The sequence below is a fragment of the Manis javanica genome, chromosome 5, assembly GCF_040802235.1.
Source record: "Manis javanica isolate MJ-LG chromosome 5, MJ_LKY, whole genome shotgun sequence".
Lineage (NCBI taxonomy): Eukaryota > Metazoa > Chordata > Mammalia > Pholidota > Manidae > Manis > Manis javanica.
In genome coordinates, this window is record NC_133160.1 from 129,740,079 (window position 1) to 129,765,129 (window position 25,051).

Genomic DNA, 25,051 nt, shown 5'->3' on the forward strand with positions numbered 1-25,051 from the left:
TCCTGGGCCGCGGTAGCCAAGGGCGGCAGAGCACAGGCCTGCAGCGGGACACTGAGTTTAGGCCAAAGCCCTCCTTTGGTGGAGGTGAGCACCCAGGCACAGGGAAGGTCACCCAGCCAGTAGTGCACAGGCTCAAGTTTGAACCTAAGACTTCCGACTCCTGGTCTGCACTTCCTCTTGCGGTTTGTCTTCGCCTGTGCAACTGGGGGCAAACACACTGCATAGGTGGTGGTTATCCAAGGCTGAGTAAGTGGATGCTAGAGAACTAGACTTGAGCTTATGTATCCTTAGAAAAGCTACTTTTTAAAACTTGTTTTCTAACCCATAAAATGGAGATGATAATGGCACATGCCTCATCAGGCTGCTGTGAAGACTAAAAGAGAGCATGGCTATCAGAACATTTAGAACAGTGCTTGGCATAAAGTAACCACTCTACAAAACTGAGCTGTTAGTATTTATGTCTATGACAGTCATCCCTGTTTCTTCCCTCAAGTGAAAATTATGCATTTTTAGAGATAAACATTCTAGCATTGAATCCTTTACTCTCTCAAAGGAAAAGGGCCTCACAATAATCCTGTTTTTTTTGAAACTCAATGGAAGTTTACATATGGATGATCCAGAGCCTTACCAACCAGGGATCTCAGTCAACTAGACTTCATATTGAGGAGAAAACCAAAATAAGTGCGAATTAGGAAATAAAACACAAAAAAGTGCAGAGTCTGCTTAATTTTCAATGGCCCTTAGATCTATAATGCTGTACAGAGAGAATTCATATGAATAATGAGCCTTGGACACTGCAGTTCCCTAATCATTAAATAAAAATTCGTTTATGATCTAAAAGGAAAGAAAACATACATTTCAGAAGTTTTTTTAGAAACCTTCAAACTGAATGTTTGTTAGTTGACCAGGAAAATTTAAAAATGTTTATCACTTCAAGCATTCTGCTTAACTGAAGCTTTACATACACTGGAATTAAATGAGTTTATTTTTACTCAAAGGCACCTATTCATAAAATGTCTAAAAACCAAATCATCAAGCTCTAAATGATTTCCATTTAAAGCTATTATGTAAAAGGGAAGCCTAGACCTGGTATTCCATCTGGATTTGTTTGGGAAAGTCATTAAAGGAACTGGCCAGTTTTCTGCCAACACCTTTGGTGTTTTTCACAAGGGTCAAAATACCTTTAACATATAACTACTGACATTGACTAAAACAATTTTAAAAGATAAATCTCTAGCCAGATTTGTATTTTCTTATAACTATAGTTTGAATAGCACACCTGGATTATGGACTAGACCTTTAAAAGGCTGTAACACAGTATATGTAAAGGGTCTACCTAACAGGTCTGGACTGGGAATCACTAAGCAGAAGACAGGATATTAAAATGGGGCTCCTGTCTGACTTTCAGCTGAGGATGCCCAAAAGGCTTGAAACAAGTGATGGCACCTACTCCCACATGCCCAAGTAAAGCTCTAGATCACCTGCTTGGGGCCAGCCCACGAGGTGGCCAGACAGCTGGGTGGAAGAAGCCAGAGTAGTCTTTGGAAAAGACTGTGGGAGCGTGGTATGCTCTTGTGTCCTCTCCCCACAGGATGGGGTGGGCAGGTCCTCGGTGGGACCACCCAGACGACCTGACTATTTCCTAGAGTCTGTGGGGCACAGACTTCAGGTTCTCTTTATGACTGGAAAAGCCAAAGGCGAGGATGGCTGGTGCCGAGGGCCTGCCAGGAGACAGAGAAGAGGAGCTTGTGTCGGGATGACCTCGGCCTTCTGGTTTGTTGCTGAGTGCTGCCCAGCATCCAGGTGTGCACCCTGTGGGGCAAGGAGGCAGCCTGGAGAAGGAATCAGGGAGCCAGGGCTGCCTGGAGGTGGAGGCTCTACTGATGGGGGTGGGAGAAGGAACCACAGCTGGAGGAGAAGGGGCCAGGGGGCAGGGGAGGGGTCCAAGGACCATACAGAAGTGCCCCACAGAAGAGCCACTGCTAAGTGCCTCCCAAGAGCAGCAAGCAGGAAAGCCTCACGTCTCTCCATTTCACTCCAGCTCTGGAACTGGTTTCTGGGCTGGGAGGAAGAGGACAAGTAGAGCATGTGGGCATCTCAGCCTAAAGCCGGCCACTTTAGAAAAAGGAGACACTTTAACTTGAAGTAGTGTTTGGAGTTTTGATTATGACACTAGAGGGGACATTAATTACCAACATTGTTAGGCTGTTGTTACTAAAAGGGCCTAGAGAACTTAACTATTTTCAAAAGGTGACTTAAAATATAGAAAGAACTCCTATAACTAAACAAGAAAACAAATCCAATTTAAATATGGGCAAAGGCCTTGAATAGACATTTCTCCTAAGAAGACATACAACCAACCAGCAAGCACATGAAAAGATGCTCAACATCACCAATCATCAGAAATGCAGGTTAAAACCACAATGAGAAATCTCCTCACACTCATTAGGATGGCTACTATCAAAAAAAAAGGGGGTTGGCAAAGATGTAGAAAAACTGGATTCCTGTGCACTGCTGGTGGGAATGTACAATGGTCCAGCTGCTGTGGAAAACAGTATGACGGTTCCTCAAAAAAAAAAAAATAAGAACTACCAAAGATCCAGAAGTTCCATTTCTGGGTATTTATCCAAAAGAACTGAAATCAGGATCTCAAAAGGGTATTTGTACACCCGTGTTCAGAGCAGCACTATTCACAATAACCCAGAGGTTGAAGCAACCCACATGTTCAATGACAGATGAATGGATAAATAAAATGTATATACACACACTAAGAAATATTATTCTGCCTTAAAAAGGAAAGATTGTCACATGCTACAACATGAGAAAAGTAAGGTTTTGCTAAATCCTATGGATTTTTTTAACAATTTTTTTGAACAGATATATGAGTAAGGTCAGTCAGTCCAAGAAGTAACATAGGGGCATTAATGCAAAAGTGTTTTTAAAGGCTTACAGCACTTTACAAATGCCAGGTGAGAATTACTGGAGCTGTCCCAGGGTAACATTTAACCTGGGAAAGAACGCTGCCTCATTCTCGCTTTACCACTAGGGGGAGCAGAAAGTCACCTAACTTGTCAGTTGGTGGTGGTCTCATTTGTAAAATGTAGCCAAGATTACTTGCCTATATACCTGTGCTGAGACTGCATAAGACTGTAAATAAAAGCAGTCTGTAAGTGACTTAGCACAGGGATGACTTGTTGAAATTTTCTAAAACAGTAAAAGCCCACATCTCAGTCAAGAACTCAGATGTTCTCTGTCAATCATAACCTTTTTGGTTGGGGATTTCAAAATATCTATATTGAAGTTGTATTTTGCTGCATTGTTTATTCTCTGTCATCCTAAACTCAGTCAATGAGAAAAACTACAATCCAAACTCCCTCCTTCAGGTTCTGGGGAGACAAGTGCCTCTTGGCATTACAAGGTTCTAATCACTGCTCATGAAGGTCAGTTCCTGGAGAAAGGGCCCCTTGGTATCTATTCTACCCATCAGGTGGATTTCAGAGTGAGATAATATCTGTGCTCAAAGTGGCAGATGACAAACACGGGATTTTCGTTGCGATTTAATTCCTGCCGGGTTCAGAGCCAACACCGTCCCAGTGGCTTGGCCTGTATTTTGGTCCTCACTGGCCTCTGCCTTGGGGAGGGGAAACCTTTTTCTCTAAAAGAGGGGTGTGTGTGCCCTAGGGTATGTGTGGGCAAGTCACTGTGGAGTAAAGGAGGAAAAGATTAGAATTCCTTTTTATATATTTTTTAAATCTAAAAGGAATGAAATCAAGCTTTTCTAATATTTACTATTCAGACTGGCACTGACATCCTCGCAGGCCATGTACACCAAATGATGTGTGAGGCTCAGGGGGGAAACAGGAGCACCACAATGGCAACAGGAAGAGACAGCAAGCTTGTCGCTACCTGTTGTGATTTTAGCGTTATTGTGAGGGTTCTGCAGTTGGTAGGTTATGAATGTCCCATCTCTGAACTAAATGATCCCTTATGAAATGGACAAATGGCATAAATTCTGGCAAGCCACAGACTTCATATGCTACTAATCCTGCAATCATAAGAACACAGCAGACTGACAAGCTCTTTGGCGGCCACTTTGTGAAGATACCAGCTGACAAGAAGTTTGCCAAAGAAAATAAAAGGCAACACATGATTTGCAACGCAGATCGACATCTGCATCTGCTCTGCTATTCCAGTGACCTTCACCTGAAGTGTACGCAGTGCTCCAGATGTTTGAGGTAGTAACTGGTACTGCAGGCACACAATTAACAAATAAATTAGAGAGCTCAGCTTAACATTTCTATTCTGTAGGGATGTTCAGTGAAACATGTGGGCAGCCCTGGCCTAGAGTTGGACAGAAAAACCCCAGAGGTCTTTATAGGAAACACCCAGAAGGCATGCCGTCCTTGGCTTTCACACTTTTCTACCAAATAAATTCAGTTAGCAGAGTCTGACAACCCAAAATCGATACTAGCCAAGAAAACAGGCAATAAAAGTTTTTGGTAGAAAAGTGTAGTTAACGAGCCATCCCCACAAGTAAGCAGCACAGCAGAGTGTTACTTCTTCCAGGAGACAGGAGAGTGACAGAGCAGGCCAGGCTGTGAGAGGGCCTCTGATGATGCCATGAAAGCTAATGCAACAAAAGCTAACATCAAAATTGAAAATGGGGGTTGCGGGTCAAGATGGCGACATCCTGAACTCCCTTCCTCCTACAGACGTGCCAAATTTACATCTATACATAGAACAATTCCCTTTCAAAGAAATAAAAAAATTGGCTAAGTAACTCCTACCCTTCTGGTAGACAAGAAAAACCCCACATGGAAGTGAGTAGGAGAGGGGGAGACACAATCTCACCATAGCCCCACCCTCCGCACAGTGGTCAAGCAAGCTAGGCAGGTATGAGCAGGTCCTCCCCCTCTCCACCTACCCCCTTGTCACCAGACAGCAGAACACACTCCAAACCCCTCCTGTTTATGGTTCAGTCTCCCGCCTTATCAGGGCCAAACAAGATGTAAAAAGCCCAAGGGGGCTTCCAGACCACCAACACAGACTGGCCACAGGCACAGTGAGACTCAAAAGGTGACCAGGAGCTACCTGGGAGTTCATTATACCATAATTATAATAAATTTATATCATGGTCCCTGCGACCCCTCCCCACAAGCCCCCGGATTTCACTTGGGTGCTTATGGGTAAGTGCCTGCTCACTAGGAAGATGGTGTAACCTGAAACTGTCAATTAAAAGAAGACACAGATAAAGGTTTTCCACCATTTAAAAAACCAACCCTAACCCTTATGGTGGGTCTGCTGCTGGTTTCCACACAGCCTGCTCCCCACCATTCCCTAGAGTGTACTCTCACTTTGCTTGATAAACTCCTGCTGCCTAAGATTGTCCTGTCTGTTGATTGAATTCTTTCTTCTGAGAAGGCAAGGACCAAGAAAACATAAACACAACACACTTAACCAGTAACAAAGTGACCCACAACCCCGTGGGAACTCACTATTCTCAGCTTCACCCTGAGAAATCTGGTGCCCTAACTTTTAAGACTCCCACCTGAGAAGCAGGCCCCACAAACACACAGCTCTGAAAGCTACCAGGGCTTGCATCCAGGAGTCCCACAAGCTATAGGAACTAAGGAACAGTTCCTGACAGGCTAGTGGGACTCACCGTGGCTAGCCCCCCAGGGCCCAGCGCAGAGGTTAAAAAAGCAAGCAAAACGTGATCAAAACCGAAAGTTTCTGTGATGACTGCCCTTGTACTGTTCACCATGTAAGAATTTATTCACTATGTAAGAATTCGTTCACCATGTAAGAACTTGTTCGTTATGCTTCAGAAGATTGGAGACTGAAGAGAATTAGGCTTGAGATGGATTAATGATTGTACATTGAGCGTTGACCCCCCTATACTGCATTTTATTGTTGTTAACAACCATTTGATCAATAAATATGAGAGATGCCCTCTCAAAAAAAAAAAAAATGTGTGATATTTGTGAAACAACTGGAAATGTTAAAAATGGCTGAATATTCAATGATATTAAAGAATTATTAAGTATTTTTTGATGTATAGATGATACATAATTATGTTAAAAATTAGTCTTTTCTTTTAAAGGTATGTTTGTAATACTTATGAGTGAAAGGATGTGAGCTCTGGAATTTGTTTCAAAATAATATGGGAGGGGAGAAGTGAATCAAGTTATGGATGAAACAGAATTAGCTACGAGTTGGTCATTTTTGAAGCTAGGTGCAGGACACATAATTTGTTATGTTACTCTGCCTAGTTCTGTATATATTTGAAATTCTCTATACAGTTCAATTTTTTTAATTAAAAATTTTTTGACTATTAGTAAGTAAAAAAAAAAAAAAAAAAAAAAGCAAGCAAAACGGACAGGGGGCTCCTCATAGATGGGGCAAATAAATCATTAGGGATAAATGATCTGGAAACTGCTGATTAACATACTGGTCCAGGGAACCAAACAAGGTTTAGTTAAAAGGATAAGGTCTTCGCTAAGGCGTGTAACCAAACCAACATTCCTTGGGAAACAGCCCTTTCCTCTGCAAAAATCACCGCAAACCTTAACAAACAAAAGAGAAGGCTTACAGCCTTTCCTAAAAAAACCTCGAGAGTCTCTGAGAAGTATAACCCAGGCTGTGACCCACACTTTACCTCCAACTCTGCAAAACAGAAAAGAAAAAGTACCAGATTGGATGTTTTCAGGAACCCCAAAGCCAATCCAAGCGATCACTGAGCTGCCCCAACATCTAGTAGGAAGCAATGTGAGGGGCAGCCAGGAATAAGGGCCGCTCTAAAATGTTTTCTAGGAGGGCTTGGCACTGCAAGCTGGTGAGGACTTATACAGTTGCAGAGCACCTCGCCTAAAACTGAGACAAACTCAGTCACCCACACGCTCCCCAGGCGGGCAGAGGTGGCCAAAGCATCCAGGCACCTGCTAATGCCCACAGACAGGGCAGACACGGTCCAGGGAACTCCAGTCTTCGTGCTCCTCTCGGCCCCCTCGGGAGGGGGCCAACTCATCGATGACCTGATGGCACATCAATCTAAAAGGCAGCAACGTCACCTGTTACTTGTGTAAGGAAGGAGGCATCATTCGTGGTGTGGGTTGCACACTTAGCGCTCGGCACTGCCGAAGTTCAAGATAGAAAGAAAGCGCCTAGCCAGGCCTCGGGAGCAAGGGCCCGGGGACGGCGACAGGTCGCGCTTGCCCATGGGCTCCACCTCCGGGCACCACCAACAGCGGGAGGGTGTTCCCACCTACCACTACGTACCTTTCTTTCCGGCCACGGGGCTTTGGGAGGGCTTCTCGGGCTGCCCGGCGAGCAGGGCGGGGGAAGCGGGTCTCCGCTCGTCTTCCTCCTCCTCCTGCGCCCTCCTCGGCTCAGAGGGTGGCGGCGAGGGCGGCCCCGCAGCACCGTCCTGGCCCTCCGAGCAGGGCCTGCTGGGCTCCGGGTCTGGCCTCCCTGGCGGGCGCACCGGCAGCTCCACTGGGCAAGGCCTGCTCAGCCAGGAGACGGGGGAGGCCGGCGGCGTCCGGCCGGCGGGCTTGGGGGCCAGCGCCGGCTTGCGCACCCACGGCATTCTGCTCGCAGCCTTGTCGGGCTCGGGAGCCGGGGCCCGGCCACCGGCCGTGGGGTGCCCCGGCGCCAGCGCAGGGGCTGCGCGGGCTCCTGGGGCAGCGTCCTCGCAGGGCGCTGGGGCCGGGCAGCGCGGCCGCGCCACACCCTCTGCCGGCTGCTCAACCTGGGCAGGTGCCCGCCCGCCCGGGCCGTCCGCGGGGCCGCCCGGCCTTTTCTTCCGCTTTTGCTCTGGCTGCTGGTCGCCGTGGAAGCGTAAGGAGTAGGTGGTCCTTCTCAGTTTGATTCCGAAAGGCGAGGCATTTTCCTCCCCGCCTGGCACCACGGGGTCCGGCCTTCCTACGCTGGCGGTCTCGCTGTCCGAGGTGGCCTCGGGCTCTGCACGGGCCACTGCTTTCTGTGGCGGGTCAGCAAGGCTTGGAACAAGGAAAGACGGAAGATCTTTGGCAAATTTGCACCCCTCGGCGGTGTCCGTCGGCTCCAGCGTGGCCGCGCCCTTCGGGTGCTGCCTGGTACCGGCAGCCAGGGGCTGGGCTGCCGTGCTGTGGCCGGGCCCCAGCACGCCCCTCTGTCTCATGCTCTCCGCCTCTGCGTTTTCTTTGGAGGTTTCCGTGCCTCCATCGGAGAATTTCTGCCAGGCGGGCGTAATAGAGAACTTTGCGTTGACTGGTGGGGTCTTGCGGGGGTTTCCGCGTGAATCACAGCGGCCCCGCAGGGCGTGCTGAGCACCCAGCCGCCACAGGCCCCTCTCCCCGCGCCGCTCGCCTTCCGTGTTCCTCAGGATTCTGGACCGGATGGAAGCCCATTCGGCGAGGGCGGCCACACTGCCCGGGGCCTCCGCGGCGGGCCTGGCCTTCCCGCTGCCGGCGCGGGAAGGGTTCTCCAGGCCGGCGCCCTCCGCTCGCTTCTTTTCCTCTGACAGGCCCAGGAGAGACTTGCACGCCGTGTCCTTGATCTGGCTCAGGTTGACAGCCGGGCCGCAGAGCTGTGCTCTGGTGACCAGAATGGCCGTGTGGGGGATGCTCTGGGAGGAGGGCAGGGCGTGGGGGGCAGGGCTGGCTTTGCGGGCCTTCAGCTCCTGTGGAGCAGAGACGAGTCCCACGTGTTTCATTGGTGTCACAGGGCTCAGATTGACTTTGGGGAACAGGATCTGCTTCCCGCCTGATGACACCTGGAAAGTGTAGGGTCTGGGCATGGCCTGCCACTCGTCCACCTCCTGCCACCGGAGCTCCTCCCCCTGTCTGTCTGTCCCTGCAGGGGCAGCTGCCGTCTGCTCCGCTGGAGCTGGCGTCGCTTCCCCTTGCGCCGCTGGTTTCTGGGGAGGCAGTACGGTAGCACAACCATCATCCCTGTGCACATCCCCCTGCTCGCCCTGCTGCTCTCCAGATGGCTCCACCTCGTGGCTCTCCTCAAAAATACTTGGCTCCTCCGAGTTCTCTCCCGGCTTCTCCGGTTTCAGGCGCTCTTGTTCTTCCGGTTTCTCTGCAAAGTCAGTCTGCGGCGGGTTGTCGTCCAGCTGCCGCTGACTCCCCTGTCCCAGGCTCGGTGCCTCCCGACACTCCTCTGCTCCCCGCCGCCTCTGGGCCTCCGTTTCCTCCAGCTGTCTCGCCTCTTCCTTGGCCTCCTCCTCCTCCTGGTGCCTCTGCTCCTCCAGCTCCTCCTGCCGCTGGAGCTCCCGGAGCCGCTTTTCTTCTTCCTCTCGCGGCCTCTGCTCCTCCAGCTCCTCCAGCCTCTCCTCCTCCAGCCGCTGCCGCTCAGCCTCCTGCCACCTCTGCTCCTCCAGCTCCCCCAGTCTTCTGAGCTCCTTCAACTCTCTCTCCTCTTCTTCCTGCCACTGCTTCTCAGCCTCCTGCCGGCTGTGCACCTCCAGTGGCTCGGCCCCTTCTTCCAGCCCCGGCAGGGCCTCCTCGACCCCCAGGCGCCCTCCTTCCTCCTGCTCCCTCTGCTCAGGGCCTGGGCAACCATGCTCCTTCAGTCGCTGCCTCTCCTCTCCGCGCTGCCTCACTTCGGCCCCTAGTTGTAGTTCTTTCTCTTCTGCCTCCTCTTCCTCTCCTTCCTCCTCCAAGAGTTCCTGCCTTCTGCTTTCTTCCCAAAGCCTCCTCTCCAGAGCCTGCAGTCTCTGCTCTTCCAGGCGTCTCCTCTCAGCTGCTTCGGCCTTTTGCCGTCTGCACTTGGCCTCAAGGTCCCTCCAGTATTCTTCTTGGCATCTCTTCTCTTCCTCGGAGTCCTGCAGCTCAGGTTCGTCTTCATGGCAGACTGCCTTGTCTTCTGCAGGGTGTCCATTCTGGTCCAGGGACAGCTGACTCGGAAGGCCACCTTGTTTACGTGGCTGATCCTAATATTGGTAAGGGAAACAATTAGCCTTTTCCCTTTTGCACAGGCAACCATAACTCATCCTATCCACAGTGTGGGTGGCCCTCTAACTCTCAAAAGAAGGGGCAGTTGTCCCTAAGTACAGAAATAGGTAAACTCAAGCTGTCACACCAAGAGTAAGTCATGGGGATATAGGAAAAAAACCTCATCTTCATGTTTCTCTGTAGATATCCTTTATTTGTCATTTTCAAATTCCTTTGGCTAAATATGAATGGTTATAGGAAAACCAATAATCCAGCAATAGGAAAATGAGAAAAAAAAAATGAGATTTTGATTTCATCAAGGTTCCCTAAAACTTGTGACCTCGAAGTCTATCCCAATCAAACTGAAAAACTTTTGGCTAAGCCATGGCAGAGGAGAGCTGGGCCACCTTTCTGCTGCAAAGAAAATGCAAACTGTTTAGAGCCCCTCAAAAGGCAGCCTCTCTCTCTGAGGTCCACCTGCCACCCCCAGAGGGCAACATGTCAGAAAGGCGGGTGGGAAGCAAGTGGGCCAGCCTGCCCCAGTGCACTGCAGCACACTCAAGTCCCCAGGGTGGGAGACCTCATTCCTTCTACAGTCCCACCACGGTACAGCCCCACTTGATCAGTGCCCTGCAAGCCAGGACATCTGCCTGGTTAGACAAGATGGGTTCTACGTACCCCAGCGAGTCGTCTGTGCTTCTTTGACACCCTTTGGTTTTTTGGCTTGACAGACAGCTTGTGCCTGGCTGCACTGTTGTCCAGGCGAGCGATGGCCAGGGGGATGGCATCTAGGTTGACACTTTCGATGGTGCCAGCGGAAGAGAAGTGCCTTTTTGGCCGAGATGGTTTAACTGGAGCCACCTGTAGTGGAGGTTAAAATAAAAGGTCAGTCCAGATCAGAAAACAACCTGAAGGGAATCTCAAAAGAGGGCATCCCCTTGTTGGAGCCTCTACCTTGGCCAGCCTGGTCCAGGGAATGCTGGTGAGCAGAGTGGGGCAGCAGAGGGAACCAAACCCTGCTTTTGGAATCCAAAGACAGGACCCTGACTGACTGTTCTGTCGGTGATATTTGCATTAACTTGTAAAGGTCACTTAATATTTCAGGGGCTGATTTGCCTCCTCTGAATAATATGGGGGTTAGATTAGATCAAGGGTTGACAAAACAGAGCTGAGGATCCAGTCCTGCCTGCAGCCTGTTTTGGTAACTAAAGTTTTGTTGGAACAGAGCCTTGCCCATCGTCTGCTGTCCTTGGCCGCCTGGGTGCTGTGAAGAGCAAAACAAAGGGGAGTTGTACGTGGACCTTACAGCTACGAAACCTAAAATAAGTAGTAATTTGCTGAGCCCTGGACTAGCTCACTCAGTGTTAAGAACTCTGTAACTCTAAAAGCCTTCCCACTAACTCAGATACCATTATGAACATCCGTCAGCTTCTACCTTAGTCCCTTTGAGGAAGGGAATGTGTTTTTACATCTTCGTATCAGTCCCCTTTGTGCTCAAGCAGCAAATCTCATTTGGCAAGCGCTCAATAAATATTTGTTGGAGCAATGAAGAAACAATAAAGCATAACATCAATAAAAGGGCATGAACTTTATAACCCACAATAAATATTTTAGCAAAAAGTCACAGAGCACTGAGTGCACCAAGAAGCTGAAAAGGAGATGGTGCTGTTGAAAAAATGAAGGGCAACCACATGCCACACACAGGGGAGAGGGCAAGTCTTCAAAGGATGATCCACAGCACTGCTTGCAGTTCTGTAATACAGATGCGATCACTTAAAAACCACAACTCCATAAGAACTGTACAGATTTAGACAGGTCAGAGAGACCACGGCTCAGCCTGAACCCCCAGGCCACACAGATTCAGAGCTAAGAGGCCACTTACAACCACAGAGCTTTTACGGGTAAGCAGCCAGCCAAGAGCTCTGGGCTACCACCCGCCAGTACTCGGCAGAGGGCGCTCACGGCCTTCCAGCTGTGCCCCAGCTCTCAGATTTGGGAAGTCAGACACACCCCGGGCCATCTGCCAGACTATTCCTGCTGTGAGTGCGGACCCAGTGGGGTTTAGCCAACAGCTTTACTTTTTGCAATTACCTTCCATATTTATGCATAAAAGATAAAAGACCAAGCTAACTCCAAGAGCAAAATGGATGCTCAGTAAGTTCTACTTTATGACAGGAAGCACAGAAATATGGAAAAATAATTGCAGCCTTTGGACTCCTCGCTTTTTTTTTGTTTATAGTTATATTTATACTAGGCATCAAATTCTGAACTATTATTGAAAAAGATGACTTTCCATCCCCTAATAGATGCATGAGTAAAAGGAGTTAGTGTGAAATGTGCTAGACTGAAGACACAGATAAGCACTTAAAGCTGAGACTTAAATGCAGTATTTCCTTTCTAGTTATTTCCTGCTGGACTTCTTCATCATCTGGGTGGTGGCACTGTCTTGAGTAATGGGGCAGGCTCGGGGGGCATACCCTGCTCCCTGTACTGTCTGTGAGACCTTGGGAGGAGCCCTGGGCACCTGTGCAGGCGAGAAGCCTCCTGGGAGTGGGTGGGCCCTTCAGAAGCCCTGTTCCTGAGTGTCCACAGGGCTGCCGAGACTCCTGCAGGTGAAGTTCCAGGTTTCAATGGAACAAAGAAGTTAAAAAAATCAACATACAAGTAGAGAAGTGGTAAGGCCTTTTCTGATATATCTACATAGAAGGCGACTGCCTGACAGAATTTGGTACCTTCAGGTGTTCTGGAAGTCTTCTTCAATGGCTTAACAGTATCTTGAAGTACATGATATATTTAGGAATATTACCAGCATCTAAGCCCCGAAACACAGACGTGCTGGGAGTGTGACTGTAGTCCAGGCAGGGTTCAGTTCCAGGAGTTGCTCCAGCATCTACTACTGGTTGCACTTTGAAAGAATTTAAAGTAATGGATAAGGCTTTTATGCACAGAAAATGCATTTTTGAATGGAAAAATGAGGTAGATCATAAAAATAAAAATAAAAAAGAAAAATGGTTAAAGTAAGGAAACTAAACACTTAAGTTCAAACCATGTTACCTTCTCTTCCATCTCACGTGTGGCTCCAGGCAGACTCGGAGGACTCAGAGGACTTGGTGTATCACTGGGCTGGAACATAATGAGAGCACTCAGGTCAATTGGCAGAATAGGAAGTTCTGGGCAGATAACCAGACACGGTCTGCTCCTGGAAAGGGCTGCCCACGGGGTGCAGCTGGCTTCAAAGAGCCGGCAGGAGTCATGCTGGGGTGTTCACTGGGGTCCAGAATCGACCAGGACTCCTGAGGCACAGAGCGCGCCTTCCCCCTTCCCCAAGTTCAACACATTTCCCATCTGGGCAGTCTGCAACCTCCATTGCTGGTGCATTTCCCCACTGCCGCCCACCTGGGGAGCATGCTGGGCTGTGTTATGCAGACAGCCTCCAACCTCAGAGCTTTTGACTTGGCGGCTGCCCTGTACCTGCTTCATAGATGTCTCACCTCTGTGCCAGACCTCTTCTCTGTGAGAGGGAATGGGGCCCTACTGATGCCACTCACTACTGGCTGGGCTGAGGTGAACAACTTGAGGACGCAAACATCAGAGCAAGGAGAGAAGAAGGCTGAAGCTCTCCACTCCAGCCACCTCGCCACTCTCAGAACGCCCACACCGTGCCCTCGGCACCTTTCTGAGATCCACTAAACCTGTGTCTGTGTCACCAATGCAAAAGGGTCTTATCGTCCCTTCCAGAGCAATGCCAGCTTGTCCTACCTCAGTCCATCTTCTGCATGACACTTAGAGTGTCTTTAGAAAATATAAATCAGACTATGTCACTGTCCTACCTGAAACTACTCAGAGGCCTCCTATTACTTTGAGAATGGAATCACCTTTTCCCATGGTCTGTGTGGTCTGGTCTCTATGCCACACTGTACCCGCCCCCTCGCCCCTGGCCGGGGTCCAGCCGGTCACACTGATCTGCTTTCTGTTCTTCCAGGACGACCTCAGTCCTGTGTCTGTACTGACTCTTCCCTCTACCTAGAACATGGCCCCCATTCCCAGGTTGCTCTGACCTCCTTATGTAGAGAAGCGACCCCTCCGTGAACAAGTTACTCCCTTTTCCATCACACTTTTATTTTCTTCACAGCATTTTTCTTGATATGAAGTTCTTATGTCTATTTGTTGACTTGTCATTTGACTCTCCTCTCATTAGATCAGGGAACTGCACAGAGGCGGCCCCTTGTCTAACTGTGCTCTTCTCCATATTATGCACAGCTGGGGAACGCCTGCTGAGCAGTGGTCCCCTTTTCCCCCAGGCCACACTGCCTTGCAGCTACCGGATCCTCAGCAACCATGAAGACACTGCTTCTGTCCTCAGAACATTCCTGCATCAAGGCTGCAGGCTGCCGCTGCTGCCTGGCATGGAGAGGCTGGATGGGGAAAGCACTTCGGCCTTAGTGGAAGGGATGGGCCCCATCCTGCTTCACCCACCAGGTGTGCGGCTCCAGGGCTTACCAGGCCCAGGCAGAGACAGGCAACAGGGGTAGTCTGTCCTCCTTTTTACCCCCTTCCTCACTTTGCTCTACAAATTGCTTATCTGTGTTCCTCCTCTTATGATGCAGTAGCTGATAACAAGCCTCACTTCTGAAGCATGCCCATTTTAATAACATCCAACATAATTTCAGGTGCGTTGGCAGGCACAGCACAGCAAATGCCTCCCCTGGAGAACTCCCTGCTCAGCTGCTGGAAGACCTTTTTTCCTTGTCCCATAGAGGCCTGGGAACATCCCTTCTGCTGCTGGAAGGACCCTCTGCAGAATATGCTCACTGTGTTTCTTTCAGAGTGTCAAAAAGCCAAACTTAGATAGGATAGTGCTGGACCAATGCAACTTTCCTTCCACACCAAATAAATTCAAGTTGGCCTATTTGATAGGTTCTGTCTTGTTGAGCACCTACTTCTTTCTTTTCTCATTTCCCTTTAAATTAGTTTAACTGACCAAATAATTATTCAGTACTACAGAGTACTAGCTAAATCCTGGGGAGACAGATACCTAAGATCCAGTTTGTCCTCAAGGAACACAGCATTTACAGATGGAGAGAAAACAGATATGGACGGAGTACCAATGTCTAAGAGCACTAAGGATGCACAGTAAAGACATGAAGTAGGCAGTACAGCTTTGAGGTGAGGCCAGGTAAGCCTTCCCAGAAGACGTGGGCCAACCTGAGTCTGAGAGTAAGTGGAAGACACTGGGAAGAGCACGTGCAAAGGGCACATTTCCTCTTCCTTTAAGGTGGACCCACAGATCGAGGCACCTGCCCAGGAAGTGCCCTCCATCCCTGAGCTACACACCAGGAAAGTCACTCCCACCTTCTTCCCTGCACCACAGACTTCAGGGGTCAGACTTCTGTCTACTACCCAATATCCTTCCAGGAATTAACAGCAATCAAGTTGCTACTTCCTGGAGGAGCCTTACTTTGTTCTCTATGTCTGAGAGGATGACGTCCTGAGTTACAGTTTCCATGGGGCTGGTCAGGAACAGTTCCTCTTCTAAGCGAGCCTGGCCCCTGTCTGCCTTCTTCATGGGGATGGCATTGGGTGGTGGCTGCCCAAACTTGATGTTCTTGCCCAACTGTCGCTGGAAAGAAACAAAAGAAAGATGTTGTGAAGCAGTGAGGCAGTTCACAATAATCACAGCCAGGTTCCCTGCATACCTGGTGGGCATGGAGGCATATCCTGTACGCAACTCTAGACTAAACACTATGCCAGCAAACCACAGTGCAGTCCTGGTATAAGTGAATTTATCTTCCAGCTTTTCTTTTTCTTTCCCACCTTTGAGCCATGAGCTTTGCTTTTTCACCCAGCCACCTCTTTCATGGAGATGCCAACACTTTCTAGGGGGTAGAGAGGTCATATTTCTGAACCAAGAATTGGGATATATGTTATGAAAAACATTTTTTGATTAACTTACAAATGTACATAAGAAGTCTTTTAAAAGTACAAAAATTGTATAGAAAATAGTTACATGAGATACAGGAACCACTGGGGGAAATTAAGATACTATGGCTGCTCCAACAAGGGAATTCTTCAGGCCCTTTTGAACATACTCCCCTTGAACATTTATACAACTGCCTTCCTCACCAGCCCCTAACTTGACAGTCACATTCTGGTCACAGTGGGTACCGCTGACAAGGTAAACAGGACCCCAGGGCCAGCAAGCCTTTCCACGATCGATGCTGGCATCATGGAAGGGGTGGGACTGATCTTGTCCTGCCAGCAGGACTGCTCTGCTTTGCCGCAGTGCCACTAAGAACCATGGACAGAAGGAACCAAGCGGGAAGGCACAGAGAAGCAGGCGGGAAGAGAGGGTCAAGGAGGGGCTGATTACAGGTGGGAGGGAGCTAAAAAGCGGGGGAGAAGGGATGGAAAAACAGGGCAGAAATTAGCACTAGAAAATAGTATTTAGAGTTAGAGTAAAGCCGGACTAGAAAAGGAAATGTAGTCCCTGAAGAAAAATATATAAACATAATAGCTAAATGGGGCAGTCTTTTTAATGGGCTGTGGTAGAGAAAAAAAAAAAGGCATTCAGGAAGAAAAGTGGCACGCTGTGAGAATCTGAGGCTACTGAGTTGAATATATTGTACAAACAACAGCCTTTATCTACGGCAGGGTTTCTCAGTCCTGGCGCTGCTGACATTTCAGGCCAGCTGATTCTTTGCTGTGCAGGCTGTCCTGTGTGGGGAGGATGTCTAGCAGCGCCCCTGGGCTCTGGACACTAGATGCCAGTAGGAACCCCTGGTCCCCGTCAAGACCACTGGAAACATCTCCAGACATCCGTTGCCCAGTGTCCTCTGGGGGGCAGGATTGTCGCTAGCAGTGAGAGTTACAGGGAGGTACTTGGGCTTCACAGTCCTAACACGCCTCAAAAAAAAAAAAAAAAAGGAAAAGAGAATATATTATCTTTAATACATTATCTTCATGATATTTATCTTTAATCTGGCTAATATTTAATCCCTCAGAGCTGCAAGGAGCTTTAGTGATCACATAGTCTAATCTATTTTCTTTACAAAAGAAGTTAGAGATCCAGTGGGAAGAGGTAATTGGCCCAAGCTTTTGGAAAGAAAGGCCCCAAAGGGACTTGAATCCAGGTCTTCTAAAATCACATAGTGTTATTTTCACTGTGCTCCACTGATCTCATAAAATTGACATTGCACTTCCTTTTTCTTAAAGGGGCAGAGATAAAGGACTCATGTGGCATTTTAAAGACCTCACTAAAACTCCCTGACACTCCCTGACAGGAACCCCTCAAGGGAAATGCTCCCTCTGCCTTTGAGCTCAAATATGCCAAACCCCACTGCGCGCCCGCTCCGCTTGTGCACGGCACCCCCTTGGGCTTGCACAGTGGACAGTGAGATTGCAGAAACACGGAAGAGACGAGCCCAAGACTCCCCTCTCCACAGCCCGGGGCCCCCAGCATGCCAAGCCAGGACCTGCTGGTTTCAGCTTGAGCCTGGCTCCCCTGGCACCACAGGGAAGAAGCACACAGAAAGCCCGAGTTCAGCCAGTGAAGTACAGCTTGAGCAGCCTAAAACGGTTTCAGGGAGGAGAAGGCTGAAGAAGGATGTCTTCTAAAAACAAGTTTAGCAGGAAGCAGCAGCTGGTATCCATTCTGAGCAGATCAATAAGCAGGCAGGTGAGAAAAGCCCATGGAGTCAGACAAGAGGACACAGTGTAGCAAAGTCCCAGACCCATCTCCCTCTGCAGCCCTGGGCAGAAGAGGCGGGAATGGCTCCGGAGTCCTAGAGAAAGCCTTGCAGCAGCTGCCTCTGGGACTCCCACAGCCCAGCCTTTGGTTTACCAGTTATCCCTTCTCCGGCAGTGTTGGCTAAGAACTGGAAACTGTTCTACATCCCCCTGAACTGAGACCTCCTGTCTCAGGGTGGGCAATCTACCAGTGCTCTGGAATGAGTAAGTCGAGGATACTTCTGTTATAATGGAAATAGTAATTCTTTAATGAGCCTCCAAGGAGAACTTGGCCTAACACTCTACTGCTACTTAGTTAGGATTTTTGCTACCATCACAAAAAAGGGTGAATATGCTGATACTTCTCCACATTAGGCACTTTTTAGAATACTAATGTTGGTCCATCATGATGCTTAAGAGACAAAAAATAATAAGGCAAAATGTAATCACAGTCTAGATTGAAATAAACTCCAAAGATTGGATGAAAAGGAAAGAGGAAATGGAAAAAACGGTAGATAGAACAAGCACAGGAAAAACAAGATACATGAGCTGAGAAATGGAAAGAGTAATGTTAAGAAATAGAGAGTTAAAGAAGAGGCAACTGGAGAGGGAGGTGCAGGGGGTAGAGGAAATGCACAGGAAGCAAGAGCGGGAAGGGCCCAAGAAGAGCTGCAGACCTGGCTGCAGACCCCCTGGCTGAAGGGTGGGGGTGGGGGAGTGTGAAGGAGGAGAGAAACGAAGGGAAGACAGGAAGGAGGGAGGCGATGGGAATGTACCTGTATTTCAAAGGGTTGATTTATGTCACCAATGTGTTCATCCTGGCAGAAGACAACAATGCTGTTGCTTTTGTGAATGACAATGTGCTAACTTAAAATCCCTTTAAAGAAAGTACCTTGAGGTTGGTGGCTAGGAAGCTGAGGAGGAGTGGGCATCCAGGTCATGAAAAAAATGATGGCCACTTAGCAGGGATCCAGAGCAGCCTCTCTGTCCAAAGGATGGTCTTCACAGACACACCCTGCGGCTGTTGGGGGTGAGATGGGAACAAGACCAGGGCAGACTTAGGGCCCAAGGCCACAGTCCAGGCTCTGGAGGCCAGTGTCCCTGCAGCCACACGCTGCCCTCATGTGCAGGGCCAGCTCCAAATGCTCGGAGGAGCCCGGGGTGTCGCAACACATTGTGCGATCTGTTGACAATTAATGCTAAAACATGTCCGGCAATCTCAGGTGTCTTGTGAATTGAATACACGATAAATGTGGCTTTCTTGTGACGTTAATCCTGCCCACTATTTAGGCATTGTCCTGAGAGTCACTTTGATACAAGCAACACTGAAAATCAGACTGTTAATGTGAGCTTTCCCTTAAGTTTTCAGAGAAATAAACTACTCCCACTCTCTCTACTTTTTTTTTTATATACACATAGGCTCATTATACACACTGTAGTTACAAGGACCAGAGAAGAGAGGGGAACATTGTGCCTATACTGAAGTCCATGCTGCTGGTGGCTGTGAATGCAGTTACTGTTGATCCTGGAATGTGAGCAAAAAGGGACAATATTTTAGTCACTCAACTTGGGCCATTTTGTTGTGATATGGAATGCTGGAGAATGATGTTATGGGAATGCACATCCATATTTATGAGGCTGTTTCCTATGGTGTGGAAATTCTAAGCATATCATATTCTGCAGCTCTCACACTACCAGGATTTAGATTTTCCCATATTTTTCACAGCTGTCCTTTAGACCATAACTGTAAGAATAGAGCACAGGGAAAATAAAGTTGCTGTCTTCTTGAGTGAACTATGGATACTCCCCTAATTAAAATGATTTTTTTTAAAAAAAGGAAAAGATAAAAGCATGCAAATGTAAAGATATCCACCCTGGGCCCAAGTGACTAAGAGTGGGTATTTATTCTTTGGTCCCTAAAAGCTGCATGAGGTGTCAAAATCCTCAAACGTATGACACTGGCATTTCTGAGTGAAATCCAGCTCAGCAGGAGACAGCAGCTACTCAATATGGAGGCTTCCCCTCCTGAGCTAAATACTGCGTGGACTAATAGACTGAGCATTTTCTGACAAGGTGTGGTCTAATTCTAAAAATCACCTGCAGGCTTAAATGTGGTGTTCCTGAGTTTTCTCATCCGTTAGTACATACTTCAGAACCTGGGCTCATCCGAAATAAACAGACACCTCCCTGTTTGTGCTCTAGGCAGCTGTAAGATACTGTCAGGGTCACTGAAGTGCAAATGCAGTGAAGTGCGAAGCTTACAAAGCCACTTTGTACCAATGTAGAACAGTGATTTTGGATAGATGGCAGATTTTAAGAACTGGAGGGGCCCTTCAGATCATCTGTCACAAGCATTCCCTTATTTTTCAGATGGGGAAATAAGGGCCAGAGATGTTAAATAACTCTACCTGAGGCCGCACAGCCAGATGTAGGCAGAGCATGGGCTTTTTTATTTCACCCACTGGCCATGCAACAACTGTTATGCACAGGGTCCTTAAAAAGGTCACCATTGTTGCTTTTGTCCCTGTAACTGTCCTGTTTATTAAAATTTGTTCTCACTATGCACATGTATTATTTTTATACTCAGAAAAAAAAAAGCAAGTTTTCTTTTAAAGGTTAAATCATTCGCCACAGAAATTTTGGCAGGTGTTAGATTCACTTTATTCAGAACAGTGTGGGCTTATGTATGCTGTATTCATGTGTACTCATTAGAAAGATAATTAACAGCCAAGGGTGAAACATAGTTTTAGCTGAAATGACTATGTGTGGACACTAGAGGGCAACGTTCCAAATGCGGTAATTAAAGGCAAGGTTCTGTGGGTTTCCAAGGGCTGGTTAAGTTCTTAAAAAGCCAGAGAAAAATGGCCTTAAAAAAAAAAGTTGGCATTCCAATTGAAATCTCATTTCAAAAGAATGTCTTAATAATGGTAGCAAACCAGCTGGACATCAGCCTGCTGTCCAAATAGGTGTTATCCATTACCTGTCTCTCTGTTTTTAATAAACATACACACATAAAGACAATTTCAGACATAAAAACATACATGCCTCTGACATAACCACACCCTCATTCCATGCTGGAGCCTACGAGGGGGTGGTCTTGTGCTGTTTACTAAGCATCAATGCCAGCATAACGTTGTCATGGAAAAATGCAAAGCATTCATGCAAGTTAATAAAGTTAACTACTAGTTCTACGACTTACCAGGAACATACTGCTTAGTCGACTGAAAAATAAAGCACAGTCTTTTGGGGGTGATACAGTTATATCTTATGTCACTCCAAAAATCACATTTTGTATGATAATAGTCCCTATTACCCTCCTCAAAGAGCAAAGTCTTTCATTTTTTTAAAATATAAGAAAAAAGAAATATATAAATAAAACTAAAGAGCTCTAAACAAGCGTGTGAACCCACGCAGGAGAAGCAGACTCGGGCAGACCTTGAGTGAGGGGATGCTTTCCCGAGGCGAGCACTCAAATTAGTTACTCTGCTTTGCTCACATTTCTCATCCTGTGGTAACAGAATTGCTGCTTCAGGAAAGTTGTTTTTACGTTTTATTTATTATGAGATCAGATTCTTTAAACTTACACCTGATAACATTAATAGGAGCAAAAGGCACTCGTATTTTTATTGAGTTTCTGTATTTTCAATACTGCAGAATTATTTATCTTTCACAACTCCAAATCCGCTTCTGGGGGGGCAGTGGCCTGTGGTATGATGCTACAGAGCAGAAATCATTTAAGGCAATGGATTATTATCTAATTTTTAAAGAACGCCTCGAAAGCCCTTGTAAAATACAGCTGTTTTGTGGACTGAAATCTGTCAAGTTAGTCCTCTTAGAAAAGGGGTATTATGAGCCAGGAGTTCAGAAGTTCCTAGGAATCAAAGACTTCAAGTAGGAAAGGTAAGGGTAGGCGGGGGTCTGGTTTTCTTTGGCTGCCACCACCCTTCCCTCTTCTCCAGCCTATGAGAAGGGACAGCTTGCTTTTTCTTCGATGTCTATGAAACATGTAATAGTACAGCCAGCAAGAACCAAGAATGCAACCTCAGTAGGAAATGCTGGAATTTGAAGTACGTGCCTAGGTTAGCTCTGAGCGGCAGGACTATGGCCTCGAGCAGTACATAGTAGTTGTAAAGATCCAGGCAAGATCCAGGCAAGTTCGGGTGTGGTTCCAGGGTGTTGGCTATTTCCCCATTTGCCATATGTTTTATTTAGCTGAGTGTGTGTGGAATACATAACCAAACACAGACCTCAAAATATGCAGCTAATGTTCAATGGAAACAAGAACATTTCAAGAAAATAGAAAATTTTCTTTGAGTACTTCACTGGGTTGGCAGCTACTCAAGGCAGCTGTTCCTTTTCACCTCATTCATTCATTGTTAGCGACTAACAGATGGGCAGAAACCAGCGAATCAGAGTCCCCCATTCATCATCTGCTCGCCTCCCAGCGCTCCCATCTCGGACAAGCACTTGTTCAGGCTCTTCTGTCAGGTGAGAGTGAGTTCTACCGAGCAACTGGGCAAACTTACACAGTCAGATTCCAGGTGTCTGTTCTCCCCTGGCTTTTCCTGAACTCCCCATTATTTCAATCACATTTAATGAAGAATTATTTAATTATATCTTTATTATTAACGAGCTACCACCTGAGTCCATTTTATGCAGGAAACTGCCCAACTCTGTAGTGTGAAAAAGGTGGGAGGTTTAGGAGTTTCATGGCACTCCTTTGAGACATGGTAGGAACCAGAGCTACAAACACAGCTGGCACAATGAGGAGGCACACGACTCACTGTCCAAGCAGAGACTGGGAAAGGAAGGTTTGCTGTGCGTCCCCATAGTGGACAATCAACACTGTACTGGAGTAAAGGCCAACTGAGTGGCTGGGAACTCTGCTCCCAAGCAACTCCTGCAGCCTCTCCTGGGCACCTGTTCTCTTGATTCCAATTAAAAACAAGGGAACAATTTGAGAGAGAAGGAGAGGGGGTGTTATGTAGGTGAGTACAATGGTGACAGTGCACCTCTCACAGGTGGACAGAAGAGAATGAATCCATTTGAGAAAGCAAAAATTCTCACCAGGAACTACCCCTGGACCTCCAAACCCATTACTGACAGCCAAACTGGAGACTTTTCCCCTTCCCTCCACAGCTGGGCCCCCTGCTATGGCTCTGACCTTCCAATCTCAAGCTCTCTTACCTGAAAAGTTTTGACTTTGCCCAGGATGTTGTCCTGTGACACTGCTTGAATTGTCTGCTCACTTTCTGCTCCCCCATCAGGGATAAAAATACTGTCATGGGAAAATGTCCGAGTTCCATAGAATGGTTGAAGGACCTGGAATACAAATCACGTGCTTCAGTTTATTAGGATGACAAACTTTCTTTTGGCAATTCAATTTTCTGTTCCTCCTAAGTTTGGGGATTTGCCCTGCCTCAGTCTGAAGGCAGTTTCAGCGTTGTGCCCTTTTCTGCTAGGGGTCAAACACTGGGTGGATGAGAGGGTTCCCGAGGTCCCACATGAAAGGGGACATGGGTCCAACACAGCACCGTTTCAGAACCAACTCACTGAGAGAACTCAAAGGCATGCATTTGCAGAGCACCTGGGACGGACAGCACCTCAGGAACTAGCTGGAGCGCCTGTCACTATCAGTTTTACCCCAGCAAGTCTTGTCAACCAGCACTTTTTAGTAACACACAGATCTGTAAGAAAGGATGAGTTTCTTTCAGCTTACAATCAAATTGGAAGAAAGATACATACATCTAAAGCAAAGAGTTGACAAGGACTAGAATTGCTGAAAGCAACTTAGAAATGAAAGAACCTCTCTGGTGAGACACTTCAGGAATTCAGAGAAAAAGGGGAGAACTGTGAATTTTGATGGGCTTTGTGGACACTAAGCAGCTTATAGGCGGTAAGTACTCAACAATAAAAACTTTTCAGTTGAAGGGCTGGACTTCAAGAGTTTCAGACTTCCATCTGACGATGAGGTACAGGCAGGCGAATTGCAACTAAAGGGAACAGCAGAAGCTGACTGTTCCGTCCTTGATCTGGAAACTAGCTATCTCTGGGAAGGAATACACATCGAGGCTGCTCACAGGGGCAGTCACACTCTCACTGTCAGGCCAGGCAGGCCCGTTTCCGTGATGCCAGGCCCGTTTCCGTGATGCCAGGCAGATTCCCAGGGCTGCGAGAGTGCCACTTCTCCCTCACCGGTGTCCCACCTAAAGGGCCTCCCAGTGCCCCAGGGGCACCAGAGAGGAGCCAGAACTGGAGGGAAGGCACCTCCAGCTGGTGCCTCTGAACTGAATTACAGAAATGCAGTGGACAGAGTCCTGACCAAGTCTAGACCTAGTTGGAAAGACTGAGTACCAAATCGTACCACCTAATTTGCCAAATTACAGAGCACGGCATAAAAGCACATGAGGTTTTGGATGTAAGCCTCCTAGCTGTGTGATCTCAGCAATAATAATGGTAATAATGATAACCACCAACCTTTACTCTGATGAAAACACTGTGCTGAGAGTTTTATTTTCACTATCTCATCACAAACATCTTGTTGCAGATGAAACTCAAGGCATAAATAACCTTATCTAAAGTCATCCAGATAGAAGTAATAGAGTAAGAAACTGAATTCATATCTGCTGAATACAATCCCATGCCAGTAAACTCGAGTGTTCTAAAGTGGTGGAAGGACTTAGATGATTCCCTCCCATGAGTGACAGAGCGGGATGGACGGGTCAGGGGGAGAGAAAGATAGGGTGCAAAGGCCATGTGGACTGAATTCTGAGAAAGCTGAACACACAAACAGCCAGAATAATGGGTATGCCTCCAGTGTAAGACTCTGTTTATATAGCAGCAGCCCACGTTATGAAATACAAGGCATTGTTTTAGGATATGAATATGAAAGGGAATAAAATATATCATTGTCTCCCTGTTCTTAGAGCCTCTTTGACCTACCTTATAAACTGACCTTCCAGCTACACCTAATATGCTGCAAAATATACTTTTCATTCAAAGTTACAGAGTCAAACCTTTTAATATTATGTCTGAATTTCTCTCTCAAATCCCCTGGCTATGATTCAGATGGAACAAGAGGAAACTGATTTCATTTCTCCACAGTGTTTTTTACAAATGGCTTATATACATACACAGGCTCTCCAGTACAAACACATACACGCACAAGTTCATTTCAGATGCTTCATAAATGTTCACTAACATCTCACGGTTAGTGTGACCACAGTACACTAAAGTCAGGCCAAGTTCCATTCCAGTTTCTAGATCAATCTTGATTGAAACATGACATTTCTCTCTCTGTTCCCATTCTTTCTTCAAGGCAAGCTAAGAACTGACACTCTTGCTCTTCTGTGCCCTAAATGTTCCTTGTTGCCACAGGACTTAATGTGCACCCATTATCCATTTTC

The 25,051-nt window shown here is 47.4% G+C and overlaps 1 protein-coding gene across 5 annotated transcripts in view; it reads right to left on the bottom strand.

Moving 5' to 3' along the window:
* The window catches only part of CRACD (capping protein inhibiting regulator of actin dynamics), a 306,858-nt gene that overhangs the window by 5,989 nt on the left and 275,818 nt on the right, over positions 1–25,051 (bottom strand). For 3 of the 5 annotated variants that reach the window (XM_073237567.1, XM_073237565.1, XM_073237566.1), the window contains 6 exons: positions 22,833–22,967; positions 20,845–20,866; positions 15,379–15,540; positions 12,975–13,043; positions 10,599–10,781; positions 7,279–9,919 (listed from right to left, as the gene is read on the bottom strand). In XM_073237567.1, the coding sequence (XP_073093668.1) occupies positions 7,279–9,919; positions 10,599–10,781; positions 12,975–13,043; positions 15,379–15,540; positions 20,845–20,866; positions 22,833–22,951 (3,196 nt within the window). In that variant the 5' untranslated portion in view covers positions 22,952–22,967. Of the gene's footprint in view, positions 1–7,278; positions 9,920–10,598; positions 10,782–12,974; positions 13,044–15,378; positions 15,541–18,537; positions 18,667–20,844; positions 20,867–22,832; positions 22,968–25,051 lie in introns of those variants that run through there. The other 2 variants (XM_037018679.2, XM_073237568.1) reach the window with 2 other exon arrangements.